At 45.7% G+C, this 18,772-nt stretch overlaps 1 protein-coding gene across 2 annotated transcripts in view; it reads right to left on the bottom strand.

Annotated features, from left to right (window-relative positions):
* Nucleotides 1-1,610: 1,610 nt before the first annotated feature.
* SDK1 (sidekick cell adhesion molecule 1) overlaps nucleotides 1,611-18,772 on the bottom strand; it is a 365,337-nt gene continuing 348,175 nt past the window's right edge. Inside the window, exons 41-44 of one of the 2 annotated variants that reach the window (XM_015294104.4) lie at nucleotides 16,618-16,755; nucleotides 14,521-14,641; nucleotides 14,155-14,284; nucleotides 1,611-7,576 (exon numbers count right to left, since the gene is read on the bottom strand). In XM_015294104.4, coding sequence (XP_015149590.2) covers nucleotides 7,304-7,576; nucleotides 14,155-14,284; nucleotides 14,521-14,641; nucleotides 16,618-16,755 — 662 coding nt within the window. In that variant the 3' untranslated portion in view covers nucleotides 1,611-7,303. The remainder of the gene's footprint in view (nucleotides 7,577-14,154; nucleotides 14,285-14,520; nucleotides 14,642-16,617; nucleotides 16,756-18,772) is intronic. The other variant, NM_204105.5, reaches the window with a different exon arrangement.

Genomic DNA, 18,772 nt, shown 5'->3' with positions numbered 1-18,772 from the left:
ATGACTTCATCGATGTCAGTGCTGTTGGCAGCTGAGATGCTTGTCTGTGAAAATGCTGCAGAATGACTTCACATCATCAGGCTCATGACTTAATCTTACCCTAGCTAGAGAACAAGGGGTGGTAAACATGCCAGTTGCCTACCTAACGCAGGTCTCTACCTAATGATGGTCTCTACCTAATGAGGGTCTTTACCTAACAAAGGTCTCCATAGGCCTGGGAAGTCAGACCAAAGCTTCAGTGACCACACTGCTTGGGCTCAGAGGGATACATCCTGCATTTCCAAGGAAACGATACAGCAAAGCAGGACTCCCTTTCTTAGGGCATGGCAGATGTGCACAAATAATGAAGAAAAATGCATTCAGATAAAGTTTCTTTTGATTCTGTGGGAAAAGCAGGTTGAGAATGAAAATGATCGTCAAAGCAAGAGGAGGAGAAATACATATGTATATATAGAACCGAGAGGCAGGCTTAAAAAATGAAAACAAAAGGAGCAAGGAGAAAAATAAATAAGCCTAGAGCAAAAACACAGGAGGAAGAAGAGGAAACAAATGAGACAAATAGCAGGAAAAGGGTCAGCAGTGAAAGCCCTGATTGCTTGATTCAGTCAAGCCATTGCCTGTGCTGCTTGGGGCAGGGCGGGAAGCCAATCTGTGTGCTCTGGTATTGTTTAGGCTACAAATGCCATGGCAGATTTCCCATCCACTCCAGTGTTTATGTCCATGCTCCACTCCTAACCACAAAAACACGTGCAGAGGAAACGTGTCCTGAGCAGAGCGAGGGCTGGAAGCGGAGGATGATGCACTTTGGGGCTGAATGACCTCAAAAAAAGCACTGCTGCGTGTTCTGGCAATTTTGTCGAATAATGTCTTGCTCACAAAATTCTACAGTGTGAAGATTTTCATCTTCAAAATGGGTACGTTGATACCTCTAAGTTATTACAAGCTACCAGTCAGAGGGGAGCCTGTCTTTATCTAACACTGCATTGTTTACAATAACCCTTTCAGGAGCAGGAAAACAAGAGTTCTTTCCTTAGCAGTTTGACTCCCAGCCCTTGGAAAGCAGTGATTTCCCACCTCTCACCTCCCCCAGCAGGTCTGCAGCCAACCTGCCCGCATGTGGTTTACTTCCCTGCTAGGGAAAAGCCATGGTCACCTCCCCATTGTAATGACTGCATGGGTTTACATGAGGTAGGATCCAGCCCACCGCCATCAGCACTCCCGTGGGACCCAAATATCGGCTGCTACCACCCTGCAGGGACAACCAAACCACACGAACCAGCAGCCCCAATGGGTTTCAGCTCATCGGGGAGGAAGTTTATCACCGCTGAACACCACAGATTTCAGGCTGACCAAATTTGGGGTGTAAACGATTTGAGAGTGTCGTTTGAGCTGAAAAGCAGTGGGGGATTATAAGATTTTATAGCCCAGAACTAACAGCGTGGAATTTCAGCCTGTGTTACATTTTCACTATCCTGAGCTGTTAAATCGTGAACACTCTGGCAAGGTACCAAACCATTTCTTCCAGCCAAAAATAACAGAAGTGGCTTGAAAACATTCTCTCCCCCCACCCCTCATCCCACCCCTCAATAAGAGTACCAAGGACACACGCATTCCAAAAGGGTTCTTTTAATTAGAAGCAATTTTGCAAAAGAAGAAGTAACTTTCTCATATAAAATAGTGGAGTGGTGAAGGTGAGGCTTAACGAGAGGCGTGGAACGAAAATCCAGGGCAAATCCCCAAGGAGACACTGAAGTGAAAGCAATGACCCGATAACCACAGTACACCAAAGGGTAACTCCGAAACAGCTGTGTAAGGTGGTTCTATCCCTGAGCTGACAGCAGGCACCACGTCAGAGGACGGACCCCATCCCAAGAGTGGCAAAGCAACCTGCAACCGCTGCCATGGGCTCAGCGTCACCACCGGGGAGCGCGGGTGCCACATCCCAGGTCCCACCTGCAGGACATCACCACGTCTGCTGGCGAGCAGAAAGGTGTCCCTTCCAGATGTAAAGAATTGGACATCGATGGGAAAACACTTTGATATAAAGCTCTGTGACCCCGTGCCAGTCTCTGTATCCAGTGATTCAAGCCCCAGGAAAGTGCACAGTGATCAAACAGTAATCAACAGAAATAATGATTTTCCTGTCAAGTCTTGAGGCTCCAAGGCCATTTAAAAAGGGCAGGTGGCAGCTTTGAGAAGATAAAAGTTCTGAGTCAACGCCTGAATCTCAAATCACAAAGGAATCTCACCCCTTGTTCAAACACATCTCACCTGTCCCATGTGTCACACGTGTGCTTATCAGTGCTGGCTCTACTACAGTGGGTGGCAAGCTTTACACCTTCACAAAGTGCAAGCCAACTTTGTCTGGGCGGACTGGGTCTGAGATGCAGGGGGGGAAGAAAAGGAGTGCAAAAATATGAAGAAATGAAGGGATTTGTCAGGTAAACCCATTAGAGGCTCAACCCCAACCCTAAATGTTCAGTCTTGGGGTTTACGTGCTCCTAATTGAAGAGTGGCTTTCCCTAAGAAGGTTTCAGTGGGTACCGTACAACCACATTGTCATGTGTGTGGCCTCTGTGTACGCTCAACAGCAACAAACCTCTCCCCACATGACCCCTCCTAACGCCACGATGTTGTATGGACACCACCCATGCTGATCTAAGAAATGTGACTGAACTATCAGGAACTCCAAATTGAATGACACGGTTTGCAATACAACTTGCCTGTCTAGCAGTCGTTCTATGATGGCTTTTGCTCTTCACATAGAATCCCTCATTGCATGTGCCCTTTCGGCTACTATTGATAAAGGAAATTGCCAAAGATAGGACGTTTTGGGATCGTGTTCTCTCTTATGTCTCAGGTTTCTAGGACGGCTGATTTATAGTCGCCCTGCCAAAAGCTATCTTTCTTGCTTTTTCTATTTTAACTTCCTGACAAATTCTTTCTCCAGAAGGATTGCCCTGTTTAGTCTGAAAACTGCAAGTGGGAGACGACACCGGTGCTCTGCCTGCACAAACTGCTTTCTGTCCTCCCTTTTTGGAGAGCAGATTGGATAATCTTTGGATGACCCAATGGATTTCTTGAGGAGAGCAATGACAAAGATAATAAATGTATCCCCCCTTCAAGACAGACTTGGATATTTATTCTAAAATATTGCTACAGCAGCTTCTGGCAGAGGCTTGGATATAAGCAGAAGAAATGAGATCTCGGTCCATCTGCGAAGCATCACTGGTTTTAGTACTCCAAATGAGGAGAAAAAAATTACTTTGGGGTAATGGGTTAGTTTTTTTTTTCTCTCTCTCTTTCTCCCCCCGTTTTTTTAGTGCTAACTGCCTCCAAAATTGGGGTCGCTTGGCACAGGGTGATTCCTTCAGCAGTTGCCTATGAAAGCCTTTGACCGACACGTTCTCACTTCTCCCCACAAGGGAATTTCCAGCTGCTGACTCTCAGGGTGGGGAAGAAGAGGCTGTCCCCAATGGAAGCAGAAGAGTGCCCTCTCCTGTCCCTTCTCACCGCTGCTGCTCCCAGCCATGCACTAAAATGAGATTAAGAGGTGGGAATGGGAAATATTCCACCTGAGGGAGCAACCTGTGCTGGGGGACACACCGTGTGTGACACGGGCACTCTTCTCCTGCACGAAATGGGATTTTCCCATGGCTATCACATGAAAAACGAGCTCCTGTTAAGCTGTTCCCTGAAACGTCTCCCTTGGTCATTTCGTAACGTTGCTTTTATGTTTTAATAACAGTCACCCAGAGACCTGAGAAACAAGGCAGAGAAAATAAATAAATACAAACAAAATGCCCTAACAAGGAGATTTACATATAGGTCTCCTTTTTTTTTTTTTTTTTTTTTTTCAAGACAGTTCTAAACAAGAAGAAGGAAACAGAAGTGGATTTGATGGGTGAAGTTATTGTAAAATGACAGCTAATGCTTAAAAGTCGTATTTCAAAGCTGTAATTCCCAAAGATTACAGCTATAAGAGAGAGCTTTCTTGCTAACTGATGGAGTGTTTCCTTCTAGATGGAACAATTTACCTGGTATCAGAAGTAAATAAAACCCACCTATTTGTCACATTTTGCAATACAGCATGTGAGCAAGAAGGCACAGGCATCGTGCATGTAGCTATACGTGACCTGGGCAGGAGAACTCATATCCTGTTCTCATTTTAGGAGGGAGCAGGGCAGTGCATGTCCGCACTGAGTGAAAGCCTAAATAAAATAAACCCATCAGTAAGAAAAGCCAACTGCTAAACAAAACAACGAGAGTGATAATGGTCCGGAATGGAACAGAGATGGTTTTGCTCAGATCAGCAGGACCTCCGGGCATCACTCCTAACCTTTTATTTTGGTGGCAGTCAGAAGAAAAGGGCCGTACAGCCAACACGGCAGGACCCCAGAGAGCTCGAGCCTTTCAGTTGCAGATGGCACTGAGAAAAAAGGGATCATTTCTTCTTGCTTTATACAGATTGTGCTGCTCCCTATGTCTTCCTTCAGCGTAACTGTGACCACAGATTCCATTTTCTTCATTCCCCGTGGTTTTCTTGCCTTTTTACTCAATGTGGTGTCAGAACAGTCCCAGGGGATAATTGCACCTTACAGCAGTTTAGATCCAGCAATATTCGGGAGATATGAAGCTGCTCACCCCATGCTGTCCTTTGGAGCAAGATCTTCAATATGTGATCTATTCTGTACTAATCTGTATCCACAAATCCCTCAGTGGTCCTTGAAAGTCTCCCATAGCACTGCCTCTCTGAGCCGTTGGGTGAGCCCCTTTAACACTCCAACAGCAATAGCATTGTTGTGCCCCATGTATGTATAACAGGAGGTTTAAAGTAAGTAATCTGATGCAGGAAACAGGGAGGGAAAAAGAAAACTAAACGGAAAGTCACACAGGTAAATTTGCCTAAGAAACAAAAAAATGCAGACTGCAAACAATTCATTGTCAGTTCAGTAATTTAAAGCAAAGTCCGTATGGCTTAAGAGAACAGTCAAAGTGCAGAGAAGGCAGTGGTTTTTCTTGTTTGTTTTGCATTCCTCTTCACCATCAGCTCAAGTCATCTCCTTTGGAGCCTCTTCTCCATCCCACACATGTCCTGCTCAGGTCTGGAGACTGGGATGGCTCACAGGGTTTTGGCTCAAGTAGGTGCCTTTACAAGTCCTTTGTGATTTAATGATCCATGAATCATTATTCCAAACTCAAAAGCCCTTGAACACATCCGATGGAGTTTTTGGTTTTGAATTCTTTCTTTCTGGAGCCTTTGGAGAAGAACAACCACCCAGTGTCAGTGCTATCCAGAATCTGTACGCACCAAGAGCAGCAGTGCTCAGAGGCAGTGCCAAAGAGCACAGGCAGTTCTAAGCTGGTTTGCCCTGCCCGAGGGGCACAGAAAGGTGACTGCTGGGACCTCACCCGTTCAGGTAAGATGATACCAAACAGCTTCTCACCAGCCTTAAGAGCACAGTTCGGCAGGCTGTGTAATCAACATTAGGTTGGTTTCAGCAACCTGCCTTAAGACACCGTCATCCAGTGCCACTGCTGTCCTGCATCTCCCTAGAGAGGACAATTCTCCTCTCTCCAGGGACAACTTGCAATAGGAACAGTGCCCACATGTGCCCTGATGGGACATTAGTAAGCAGCAGGATGCCAGTTCTCCTGGCTGACCTACATCCACCTGGGAGGAAATGCCAGGTGCTGGAGTGGCAAGCTTGTGCCTCCTTTCAAATTTGCCTTTCAAACTCTTGCAGTAAAAAGTGCAGTGATTCACGAATGCTGCTAGGTCCAAGGGATGGACTCAGTTTCTTTAAAGCCCTGACAGTTTCCTTGTGAGCAAACAATGTGCTGCTAAACAGACTCAGGAAAAAGGTAGAAACAAAGAAAACAAAAGGGGAGCTGTACAAAAGGATGGAAAATAAACAAAAACTCCTCTCTCCTTCTCAAAGGCTGTAGCTTCAAGCACACAAAGCAGCCGATAAATGTGCACAAGGTAATTCACAACCCTAACACTTGAAAACCTGGTTAGCTTTATTTGGAGACACTTTGTTGCTTCTCCTAGATATGAAGGTGAAGAATCAATAAAAGGCACCTGTGGACACCAAAACTCACCCAATCCATGTGACACGTCTTTGTACTAAAGATATAAAATCAAACAAACCCAACTACCACGTACTTCTTTACAGACCAGGAAGCAGCACTGCAGAGTCTGGGCAAGAAAGAATGCTCTATTTCTATTGACAGGGCAGGATAACTTTCATGATCAAAACCCTCATCAATTAGCAGACTCTCTCGCTTGTCACTGCAATTAATTGAAAGATTCCTCTGGCTTGCTGGATTTTGTCCTTTGACTTTTGAAAATGAACAACTCAAATGACACATGCAGTCCACAAGGGAGAATTAGAGCCACACCAAAAATAAACTGACCTTGCATCCGAATTCTTCCCATTTGTCCCACCCACTGCTGCCTACTGAGCTCTTTTGAGCCATCCGCTCTTCTAAAGGCCCCGGAGTTGGAATATTTAAAGATTCCAGCAGGCCCCATTTGAAAAAGAAGGGAAAGCAGGTCAGCAATTCAGCATATGAACTCCAGTAGTGAGACGAGAGCAGACACAGTGACACATCGGAGCCTAAGTGAATCAGCCAGTGCTCCTAACGTGGGGAGCAGTGAGGAGGAGAGGAGAGAGGAGGTGTCTGCTTTTCATGGGAAAGTTTTTAACTTCTTGACCCTGATGGCAGAGGGAAATTAGAAAGAAAAAGAAAAAAGAAGGAGCCTGGGAGGTTTTATGTTTTCTCTTCGAATCACATCACAAAGTCTCTCGTTGCATCTAGGGAATTCACCTCCTTGTTTGGAAATGGGGGGGGGGAAGGGAGGGTAGGAAGAGGGGAGAGAAAGAAAGAGGGAAGAGGGGGCGCGGGAGCTGCTTCCTGAAGCAGTGTTACAAAAAAGTGGTTAAAAAACCCCAACTATTCACAAGTGGTTAAAATCATCGCTTTGCAGAATTCCATCCCCCCCCACCCCCCCCTTTATTTTCTTTAAGCAAAGGTTCGGCTAGTTCAGCTCCGTGTTCTGAGAATTGATTGTCTTCAGGAAAAACAAAACAAAACAAAACAAAAAAAAAAAACAAATCAAAACTGAAAAACCAAACAAAGAACAAAACCAGTATCAGCCTCATCCGTCTTCCCATCCGCTCTACCCTGATAGAGAAGCTACCCACAGTTCGCCGCTCGCCTTGCGCGCCGTCACACTGCCGTGGGTGACCCCGAGCAGTGCCAGCATGGCGGCCGGGCTCTTCCAACCCGCCCCGTGTCAGACGAAGGAGGAGAAGCCTGTCACTGGAGTCCGGGAGCCGGGCGCGGGCTGTCCCGTTGGGGTGTACACCCCTCCTGAGCTCTGTGTCGTGATGACAGTCTGGAAATAGGGTTCTGTCTCGCTGGCGGAGCACTCCTCGTATCTGTAGGACGTCGGGTGCTTCACCCCTTTCTGCTGCCGCTTCCAGGAGTTGTAGTACGTGGGATCGCTCATGTAATGGTTCACAAAGGAATGCTTTGGCAGCTCGTCTTCATAATCCGAGTCGGTGGCCTGCAGTATAAGGGAAAAAAAATCAGCTGTTAGCATCTAGGATTTAGCTCGCTCCGCTCTGAAAGAAATTAGAGAGAAGATTGATATCACCAGCTGACAAAAGCCGTAATTTTAGGGTAGGATGGGTTGTAGTCCAAGTGTAACACGTGCTGGCTGTAGGAGAGCGCTGTGCTCTGGCTGAGCCAGGTCTTGCTGCTAGGGGGAAATTCCCTGGTGATCTCTCTCTATAAGAGATGCAGAGAAAGGACAAGGGGGAATGGTTTTAAGCTGAGACAGGGGAGGTGTAGGTTAGATAATAGGAGGAAGTTTTTCACCCCGAAGGTAGTGACGCACTGAACAGGTTGCCCAAGGAGGCTGTGGATGCCCCATCCCTGCAGGCATTCAAGGCCAGGCTGGATGTGGCTCTGGGCAGCCTGGGCTGGTGGCTGGCAACCCTGCACATAGCAGGGGGTTGAAACAAGATGATCATTGTGGTCCTTTTCAACCCAGGCCATTCTATGATTCTGTGATTCTATGAAATCTCTTCTAATTCAGCGCAGAACCCCACAGCAAGAGCTACAGGATCCTACTTTGATCAAAGGTGCAGAGAAGGGTGGAGCCACTGTAGGGAAACCAACCATTCTGTGACTCTGATATAATCAAAGAGATCACAATTACAACAGCAATTGAGACTCTCTCTACTTTTGATGCAAGGACTGACTGAATGCCTTTTGTGCACAGCAGTTAGCCATGCTGTTGTGTATGCTGCTCTGGTCAGGGCACCTGCACAGTGCTTGGAGTTTGGCTTGCAAGCCCCATTAAATACTGAAAATTAGTTATATCACTGGGAGGGAGTTAAGCAAAACCAAAATTTATGTCAGGCAAACAACTCTATTCTGTACTTTCCAGTTGATTATCAGTAGCGTAACAACGCACACAACCAGCAGCGATGGAAGAAAACAGAAATGCAATATTTGCAAAAGAACTGCCAGACAGGAGTGGATGCTTCCATCACGTGGCTCAGGCACCAGCCCATGCTCAGAGAGGATCTCACCCCTGAAAACGTGTACAGAGGACAACCAGTAGCCTCAGAGCCGGTACCAGCACCTCACTGGAGCTGAGGAGCTCTGCTGGGCTGTAACCAGAGCAGCTCTGTGCCCCCAGAGCGCTGCTGCTGAGACACAGCTGCAGGAAGCACAGGGAGCTCATCGATCTCCTCTGAACAGAGACCATGGCAAAGCCTTGCCCATAGCATCCAAGCGCACATTTCCCTTCTGTTCCCACTGACATTCCCACCAATAGCAGCCACATCCCACACAGCACACAAACATTTGCTCAGTCATTGCCATATCTCATGCCTTCTCTCGAAATCTCTCATTCTAGCATGCAAAAGCTTTTATTCTTTTTTTTCCCCCCTGGTAGCCTGCGTAGCCAACCCAAAAGGCAATTAAAAATCAAAGTGGTGGCTGCCTATGACATACAAGAGAGAGATGGGGAAGCACAACTCGCAACCACTAGTGACTGCAATTAGTTTCAGAAGGTTGGTATCATTCTGATCTGACACCACACAGCAAACACACACCCTCCTTGATCCTGCCTGCCACACAGCTAGTCTCTCCTCCTCTAAAGCTCCTTTCTAATGGCCTCTGAAGAACAATCCTCAAATGCCTTGCGAACCATCATTTGAAAAGGGCACCGCATCCATCATCCCACTCCTTTGCTTAGATAGCTGCTTCAGTACTATTTCGTGCCCATTTTCCAGCACAGAGGGTGATAGACGGGGCTGAGAAATTTCTTCCCAGAGTTTTCTGAAACTCTGAGCAATGCAGTTTGCTAACAGCTTTGCAAAATCCCCCTTCTGTTAACCATGCTTTGGATCTTTCGATTGTTTTAAGACTGCAAAGCTCCAGGTGCCTTGATGCGTAATTAATATTACAACAAAACCCCACCAGCATTTAACAATTATTCCAGAAGGAACTCAGCAAATCTATCACCTGGAAAAACGTTCCTTTGCACCAGCTGCCAACCTTGGGAAGACAACACCGGGCTCCCTCCAAAGGCCCTCCTGAACAGGTGGTTTCTGCAGCGTGCCTGGAATATCCCCAGATTTGGAACACTTTGCAGCCAGGGGGTACAGAGAGCAGCTCCAGAGTCTTGGCACTGCTGCAGGAAACATCCTGCCAGCACAGCCCTGTCTATTCTGTAAGGGGCTCCAACAAAGTGCTTCTGCTGATGGTGGATGTGGCAGTGTGACAGAGAGAGGCTACAGCTCAGGTCCTCAGCTGCAGAGGCAACAGACTTTTCCTGCAGACCTGGTTTCCTCTGTTCCTATCAAGAAACAAGATGTTGTGCTTTGCAACAGCCTATGTGTTGCTGCAGCTCTGTATGCCAGTGTTAAGGCTTACAGTGCCCGTGGAGCTGGGAGATGATGTCGGCATCGAGAAGAAAAGTCCCTGCATCCTGAGCAGAAGTAGATGGCTGCGGCTCATTCACCAGTGAGCATCACCTAAAGATATAAACCCACGGATGTGCTCCTCCACCGAAGACACAATGCAACCACAGCTCTTGCCACGTCTTCTGACTCCTTCCCCAATCCAAAGGCAGTCTCAGTGCCTCAGACACACTCCTCCAACCCCAGAGAAACAAGCCTCTGCTGGAGGGATGGATCACGTCAGCTGAGTTGCAGTGTTATACACATAAGTAAAAATAAAAATAAAGAATCGCTTCCTGTGGCTCCTTCCTGGTCTTCCTGATGGCCCAAAGACACAGAGAAGAAACATAAGGGCAGTTAAAAGGCCATGAGGTCTAAGAAGAAACGCTGAGAAGCAGCTGTATCCAGGAAAGGAACACATTACTTGATCAGTACAATAATAGTGATGCAGCCACTTGATTTCTGTCCATTGCTAGGAGAAATATACTTATCCACAGAACTAATATAGTTTCTGTACCTAAGCCAAGTCCTTTTAAGACTGCCAGAAGTCAACATAATAAAGAGGAGTAATACTGGGAGCACTTTTAGATGGGCTGCTGCCACTTGAAATGGACTTGCCATGGACAGAAAGGGGGGGGTTTCAAACTAGGCCACCTGCTGATAATCTGTCTGCTAATTTGTCCATTATCCCAACTGAAAGAGAATACTAATGCAGTGTAAATAAGACCAATGCCTTTGAGAAAGGACTTTCATGAAACTTACACAGCTGCAAAAGCCTCATCTAACTTCAGCCTTTCACCATCGTTAGCACTGATGCTGGGAAGGATAACCTGTTTTTTGGTCTTGATAGAAAGTGTTTTCTTTGTATTTCCTTCAAAATAAGCAAGGACCAACTATTCTGAGTTTCCTAAGTATCTTCTAAGGTCTGCTCTGAACAAGGTACTGATACCTGCCCTTAGCAGCAAGGAATTTACGATCCCACATCCCTGTCTGCCCCAGTGAAAGTCAAGGAGTGGAAAAATAAACGTTTTGCATGACAGTATAGACAGCTTATATTAGAGGATTACTTTCTAGTGTTTCTAAACTACTGAGGAAATAGAAATGCTGCAGGGCTTTTTGCTTTGTTTTCAGTTTTCCCCACTCTGCATCGCCCTTCAGTGCGACAGTGGCTTTGTTTCCTTGGAAACCTCCATAGGCTGAAGCGTGATTGGTGTACGGTGACATTAGAGGCTGTCAACCGGAGTGCAGGGATGCCTATGAAACAATAAATACAGAAAATGAGAGGCTATTTAAGCATTATATTGATAGCACAAAATGCACAAATGCTGTTCAGAGGCAAAACAGCAATCAGAGTTGGCTAGCTGAGTCAATGGGAAATTTGAAAATAGTTCCAATTATTAGTAGTATTTTAAGCAAATGGATAAGAAACAGCTTTCTGAGATTATTTCTTAAAATGTAGATGGCAGCAGCTTCTCTTGGTTGACATGAAATGAGTAAGTGTAAAAGAGGCAAGGGAACCTGGTAGACAAGTCGTTTTGCTGGACGTGGTAACCTTACCCATGAATGTCTCATCTGCAGCCGCTGCCCAACTTGTCAAAATCACTTGAGAACATCAGAAACAAGTTAAATCATATTCCTCAGTAAGTGTTAAGTGGAAATTTACGGTGTGTTCCTACAGAGCTGAGAAAGGGAAAATCAGTTATGCCGCAGCGGGCAGCTTGGAAGACCGGAGCATCTCCAGCATTCAGCATGGACTGATACTGCACAGAATGTGTGAGAATATCACCTCCTGGAAAGAGTTTTTGGGATATCACAAAGACGTGGGAGCATAAGCAAATACACAACACCCTGCCCTGCTCTGCACTAAAACTGCCCTTTCCTGGCTGGCTGACATCACAGATGTATCATCATATTTTCCTACAATGGTGAGCACCAAATTTCTTCAGATCAACTGTCCAGAGCCTGGTCCACTTGACTCATTACCTAAAAGCCTATTATTATTAATCATTTAGAAATTACACTCTTAGCACTCTCTTGCTCCACACCTGCCAATTAAACTACTTTAACCTCATTAACGGTACTGGTGCTTGGCTTTCGTGACATGGAGTGAGTTAACCATTTGATTTATGAATACTGGAGTGCTGCTTGGTCTGCTACATTTCCTCTTCGTTCCTCTCTTGCTCTCCTCGTCAGGAGGGAGCACGGAGGAAGGCTCCCAGGCAGCTGTGTTGCAAATGCAGTCAGTCAACCTGAGAGTTTCTCTCAGGCTTCTTCGTGCTCAGTAAAGCCCATGAGACTTGAAGCCAGCGAGCTTCCTTCTTTTCCATAGAAAATCTTGACACTTCAGGCAACAGGGGTAAAACTAAGAAGCAGTGAGATGACATGGGGGTTGAAAGCAAAAGCGCCATTTTTGGCCTTGCCTGCCCTTACGTGCAGTGCAGTAGGTGGAATTTGAGATCCACGCAAATATGAATTAGAGGAAAATAGCATCAGGATCCCCTTTGCTGCAGAGGACCGAACATGGGTAGAGCTCTTATATAAAAGAGATATCTCTAACTCTTCATTTAATAGGAAACATCCTTGCCTGCTAAAAGCGATGGAGATTCTGAAATTCTCAGAAAACCAGAGCTTGTCTGTTAAGATATCCTTTGAGAACAGAAACCGAGAGCAGAAAAGATGAACAGGAAGAGCTAATAGGTACAGGAATATTTGAAAACAGAGCGGTCAAACTTCTTTACCCACCTCTGACCCTGTGCCCTCATCTCCTGTCTGTACCAGCCAACATAAACAGCTTTTTCAGGCTGATCAAAAGGCAGCTTCTCCTCTTGCTACCTCTACCGGGAGCCTATTAACATTTCATGCCTAAAAGCACTCCCCACAAAAATAAGCAAGCATCAAAGACATTATACAGAAGGGCTGCATATCTAAGCCCCAAGGAAAAACAAGAGGCACATTTTGTTCCCATTCTCACATGCAGACACGGTCACAAAAACACTGGAATCTCAATCGAGACCTTCAGGCTCGACTGCAATACACAGTAAATAAATAATATTAATAATAGCCTGAGGAAAAAAAAAAAAGACACAACACTTTCTTCTGTGTCGTACAAACAGTGCATATAGAAGGCAGTAATGACACCCTGCAAGGAGACTTTTGCGCATTACCAGGAAATACCACATGGGGCAATGAAATTAATGTCAGAAGGTGCCAGAGCTAAATTCATGATCATGCTCAGCAAACTGTTTTAATGACAGGTTTAATGCTGGGTTGTTACAGTGACATGACCAAAGCACTACGGCTTTAATCTGGAGGTAGCGCTTGTGCATCGTGCAGACAGCAGCTCCAGCTCTGCCAAGGAAGCTGCTGGCACGCCGGGTCGGCAATAGGGCAGCACAAAGCAGCAGGCTGTCCGTGGTAATTAACAGGAGGTGAGAGCTAGGTAGCCAGGAAAAGCAGCTGTAGCTGCAGGTGCAGAAAAGCTACAGATGAAAACTGTCATCTTCCTTCACTACTTGCTGCTCTTGATTTATTCTTGCTGGAAGGGTCAGGTTTGGAGTGGTTTGGCCCACTGCTCGCTTCTTGTGCTGTCAGCTGAGATTCATCAGGATCTCAGCTGACAACACACAATTTGAGAGACAGATTTACCTGTCTGCATGTCCCTTGAAGTCTGCTTATTCACCCATGGCCACTGCTGGGCTTTTACAGACCATAACCACTTTATTTCTTCTTAAAGGAGATGTGAGACACAAGATAGAGTACTGTCAAATGAGTAATGCTGGCATACAACCACCTTCCTCGGAGAACAGAGTCTGAAAGCATCCCAAGCAGAAGGTTCCTGTAGACTGGGGTGTTTGGAAACCCGAATGCTGGGCTCTCACTGCAATTGCCATGAGATTCCTGGCAGGTTACTGATTTCTCACTTACTCCCACTATAATGCAGGCATCAGTTCTCATCACAAAAGAACACACTTCCAAATCTCAGTGTTTGCTGCAGCTGCCTAAAAAGGCACTGTGAAAACTTGTGATGCAAACAGATTGATATCGAGGCAGATAAATAACGGCAACAGCACAATGCAGGTGTGGGAATGGGATTTCAAAGTCTTTGGTCCTGGGAATGAATGTGTGCAGTGACTGGGCAACTCTCAACGAGACAAAGGCAAACCCTTACCTCTGATTCTGACATTTCTAAGGGCTTCTCGTTGAGTCCCAAGCCCTCGGTCAGCACAGCTCCGTTGTACTTGTTGCAGATATCCTCATCAGAGTAGTGCAGCCCACCCGGGCTTGGGCGAGGAGGAGACCTGGCAAACATAACAGGTGAGTGTATGGATATCGTCACTTCTCTGAAATGATGCAATTAGAGACAATAAAATCTTGCTTAGAAATCAGAATCACAGCCTGGAGCAGTGATTTGGGCATTAGTGTGAAGACCTCCTTAGATCCACCAGACAACAGTGTCTCCGTGTTGCCTACTTAATAGCTGCCTGAATCTAGATGAAAAGACATTTCCAGCAGTGCGGTGTTCCCAGCTCCTTACCTGGTTCCATTTTTCTTTGAGAATGTGCTCTTGATGTTTAGGTGTCTGCTGTTGAGCTCCAGAGCAGTGAAGCCTCCATTATCCAAGGTGACTGACTCTTCCACATTGGAGATGGTCTTACCTGGAGCCAGGCAATGAGAGATTCAGCTGAAACAGGGGCATTTTCCTCCCAGATACTACTTTAAGAGTGATTACAAATGAGTTGCTAACTTTACCTTCTTTATGTTTTATGACACCACTATTTTGTTTAAATCTCTCTAGCTTTGTTACTGGAAAACGAGTACAGAGTGGAAGAAAGGAGCATATCAGGAGTGCAGACAGGCAGAAGGAGCAAAAACAGGGGAGGGAAGGAGTCATGGATGAATGCATTTCATTCAATGGTAAGTATCTAAAATAATGCAGGTGAGCGGTGCTCCACAAGTGCTTATTCTTGTTTTTTGACTACAAATGGAACCCTGGTGAGTATTTCAGGTGGCCACTGAAGGTGTCCTAAACCAGGTGACACGAATCCCATTTATGCTGACTGAAGCAAAGCAAAAGTAAAACTAGGAAAGGCAGAAAAAGAAAGAAAGAAACAAACGAAAAAGGCAGGAAAGCAAGAGAAAGGGTTAGTGGGTAGCAACTGGGAAAAAAGAACTGTCAGAACTGTAATGAGAATAAGATATAGGTGTGAGAAATAACCAGACAATTTAAGGCAGGGAAAAGGACAGGGACTGGCAGAAAAGGGAAAATACAGCAAGGTATGTTTGTTCTTGTGAGCAAATATAGCAAGAGCTCATTCTCTCCCATGCTCTTCTTTGTAATCCCAAAGGTGTGAGCTCAGCTAGTGTCCTGCAGAGAAAGACCAGTTGTGTATTGCCACTTTGCAGCAGACAGGTGCTTCATCCTCAACTTCAATTTCAATGCTACGCTACGGCTCTGTGTGAACACTGATACCTGACAGCGCAGGTCGGACGTGTCTATTCTTGTCTGTGCCCCAAACGCAGAGCAAAACTAAGAAGATGAGTGATTTCCTATGAGCTGTGCATACAAATATGTAATAGTATTCATTTGGTAAAATGCCATGGTATTCATACATCTTATATGCCATGGGACTAAAATCTGATTTTCTAACGCTTGTTAGAAGTGAATTATGAAGAAAGGAAAGATCTTCTCTTTGGGACTGAATTGCTAAATACTGCCTGGAAGACTCTTTCCAGACTCCTTCATTACATTAATCCCTTAGAACGAGTAGCATAAAGACTCATCCACTCAATCTGACTCATTAACGGGCCTTTTTGGCAAGACCTTCTAGCAGCAGAGCAGTTTCTTGCTGAAGGTGGAGATAGCTAGCAAAGAAACACACGGATGAACGACTTTTTCATGTAAGGTGAAGAAAAGGTAAGAACAACATTCACTGCTCCGGAACCAGGTGCTTACAAAGGGGACTTTCAATGTTCCCACCTACAGAGCAGGTAGCTCCTCTTTCCTTTCAGAAAGGAATGGTAAAAAGCTGTAACTAAAGGAAAATTCACATCTTGATCCTCATAGTGCCCTGAAGTCCAGCAGGCCCGGATAACCATAGCACCTCCCAGCAACTTGGCACCAGCCCAGTAACTGCAGCTTGGCTTAGGGAACGAAAGAGAGATGCTGGGCACTTTATTTAATATAAAGGAGCTATGATGTAGTCCTCACACATACAGCCATAGGATATTTGCATTGGGTACAGACACGGAAAGCAGAACCCTCTCCCCATCTATCAGGGAATGACAACTAAGCTAAATGAAGTCTCAGCTCATTCATTTTTTGTGGTCCTCTGCCAAGGATTTGACCCAGATGCCTTGGCTTTTGTTACAGTCCCTGGACCTTCGAGATGCTGTTCTGTCCAAGCCCATGGTTAACTTCCAAAATCTCACAGGCTCAGGCCCTCTTTGCCCAGCAAGGCCGTGGGCAAAAGCCATTTCTACCAAATCAAATAGTAAAAATATCCAACTTTTGTGCCAAGCAAAATAGCTATTAAGAGAGCCCACGCTGCTGAAATCAAGATTTCAAAGGGAAAACGTTTCTAATTCCCAAAGATCTTGAGAGCGTGTGTGCAGTGCAGAGCTGTTGTCTTACCTGTGCTGCAGTTCTTGTACTTCTTGCTCTGGCCGTGCAGAACCAAAGCAAACACCACCAACAGGATCAGGATCAGACTTGAGAGAGCCATCACCAGCAGAAACCACCACTCCTCATAGAAAGGGGCTTCTGTTTGCGCTGGAAATGCAAAAGAGGAACAACAATGACTCCTTATGCTCCTGTAGAATTTCCTTCTCCCCCACAGTGAGCTAAATCCCTAACACTGCTCTGGAAAGAGGTGTTCAAAGGAGTTGCCTGAATTTTGTCTTTTCTCAAGTCATTTCACTCCATGTGATCGCAACTGGAGGCATAAAAATGATACATATTTCTCCTTCCTAGAGTTCTCTTGCCCAGTTGTGGTTTGAAGCAGTTAAGCACTATTGTTTTTTTGCTGTGATATTCTCCTTGACAGCACCTCTCAGCTTTGACCAGAAGTGCTGCCACTGGAGCACAAAGAGCCGTTGGATGTAATTTCCCTGTAGTTTACCCTATAAGGAGCGGGTGATGCCAGGAGACCAACCCAAATCCTCACTGTCACTGAACCCAGGCATTCACTTTCCTCTCACTGTCCTGGACCATGGATGTACACTAATGTCTGCTGTAAGCCTGACCATGTGGGCAATCTGTTCCAGATCACTGGGTATTCTGCAGCAGTGAAAGGCAGCCACAATCTTTATTTGTTAGGAGGCCAGCCCAGGCTAACAAAGTCCTAAAGGCAAACTGCACAAGGCACGCTGGGCTGAGCAGATTCAGTGCAATTTACACCTCCCTGTGCGAGCTGAAGTGGGCAGCATAAAATGCTGTATACTTTTACGGCTGGGAATCTCAATGGAAACCTCTTACTTTCATGCAGCAATTTGAGATGAATGCTGAAGCATCAAAAGGAGGTGAATTAAATAGTTCAGTTCAAGTGGAGAACTTACAAACAAGCAGTTTATTTATAAAAAGCATCAGAAGGAGTTGCATGTCCAGCTTCAGGGGAATAATGTCTTCTGGGAATGGAAAGACTGACATGATCACTGACCCTTTACATTGTGCACAGCCTCTGTGGAACCACAGATAGGAAAAACACTGACTCTTGGTGTTTGAAGTGGGCTGTCTATGCCCTTGTCCTGAAGGAGAAAAGCAAGGGTAGCACTCACACTGAAATTCACAGACAGCTCTTAGGCTAAGTGGTTAATTGTGTAAGGACAAATGCAGCCGTGATGGCGATAGCAGCATTTACTGCTCCTGCCTGCTGGGTAACCACTGAATGGTGTTTATGCTTTTCACTCGAGAAGCAAAGAGATAAAAGCCACTCCAGATGCTGGAGCACTGCCAGGTTCTCAGGACTCTCCAGAACTTTGAATCACAAAGGCATTTTATCAGGTTCTTTTATTCCTCACCCGTCTTTGCTGACACAGCGAGGACGAAACCTGTTGCTCCAAAGCAACCTGGAGTACAGCCCTCTCTGCAAGGGTAAGAGGAGACATGAGCAAGACGTTTAGAAGGGCAAGCTCTCCCACTTCACAACAGCCCATCGAACTAAAGCCGTCCAAGCACGGCAAGCCGAGTGGAATTGAAAGTTTCTTTTCAAGGCACTGAAAGTTCCTTCAGGAAATCAGAGTGCTGCTTCGTTCAAAGGGACTCTGGAAGCACGTTTAGGCCACAGCCCTCTTTACTGGGAATTATCACAACAGAGTGGGGATGGTGGGAAGAGTCCATGAGTGCCACCACCAGTCTGCTGCAGTAAAGGGGAATGGGGGCATCGCAGTGTGCTGGAATTGCCAGCACGGAGGATATAATGAGTAATTTTGGCAGACTACATTATGACATTCTTGAGAGCTAAATATAAAATAACACAGAAAGTGCTTATCGCAGAACCTTGGGAAAAGAGAAGAAACCAGAGTAAACGAATCAACAGACCTGGAGAGGAGGGAGGAGAAAAAGCAAACAAACTGTAGACTTTGTAAATTAGTCTTAAGGCAAGAAATCTTACATGTAAACACACTCACAAACTTCCTGAGAAGGTTCTTTGCCAAGCTTAAAAATGGCACAAGCTTATTTTTCCCACTGAGAGTAAAGCATACTGAAATAACAAGCCTTGATTCTCAACAGTATTTTGCCCCGAAACAAGCAAAAACAAGCTGGCCTTGGTGTTCAGTTGTAACATGAG

This window comes from Gallus gallus, chromosome 14 (genome assembly GCF_016699485.2).
Source record: "Gallus gallus isolate bGalGal1 chromosome 14, bGalGal1.mat.broiler.GRCg7b, whole genome shotgun sequence".
In the NCBI taxonomy this organism is placed as follows: Eukaryota; Metazoa; Chordata; class Aves; order Galliformes; family Phasianidae; genus Gallus; species Gallus gallus.
This window is presented reverse-complemented; position numbering and strand designations above follow the sequence as displayed.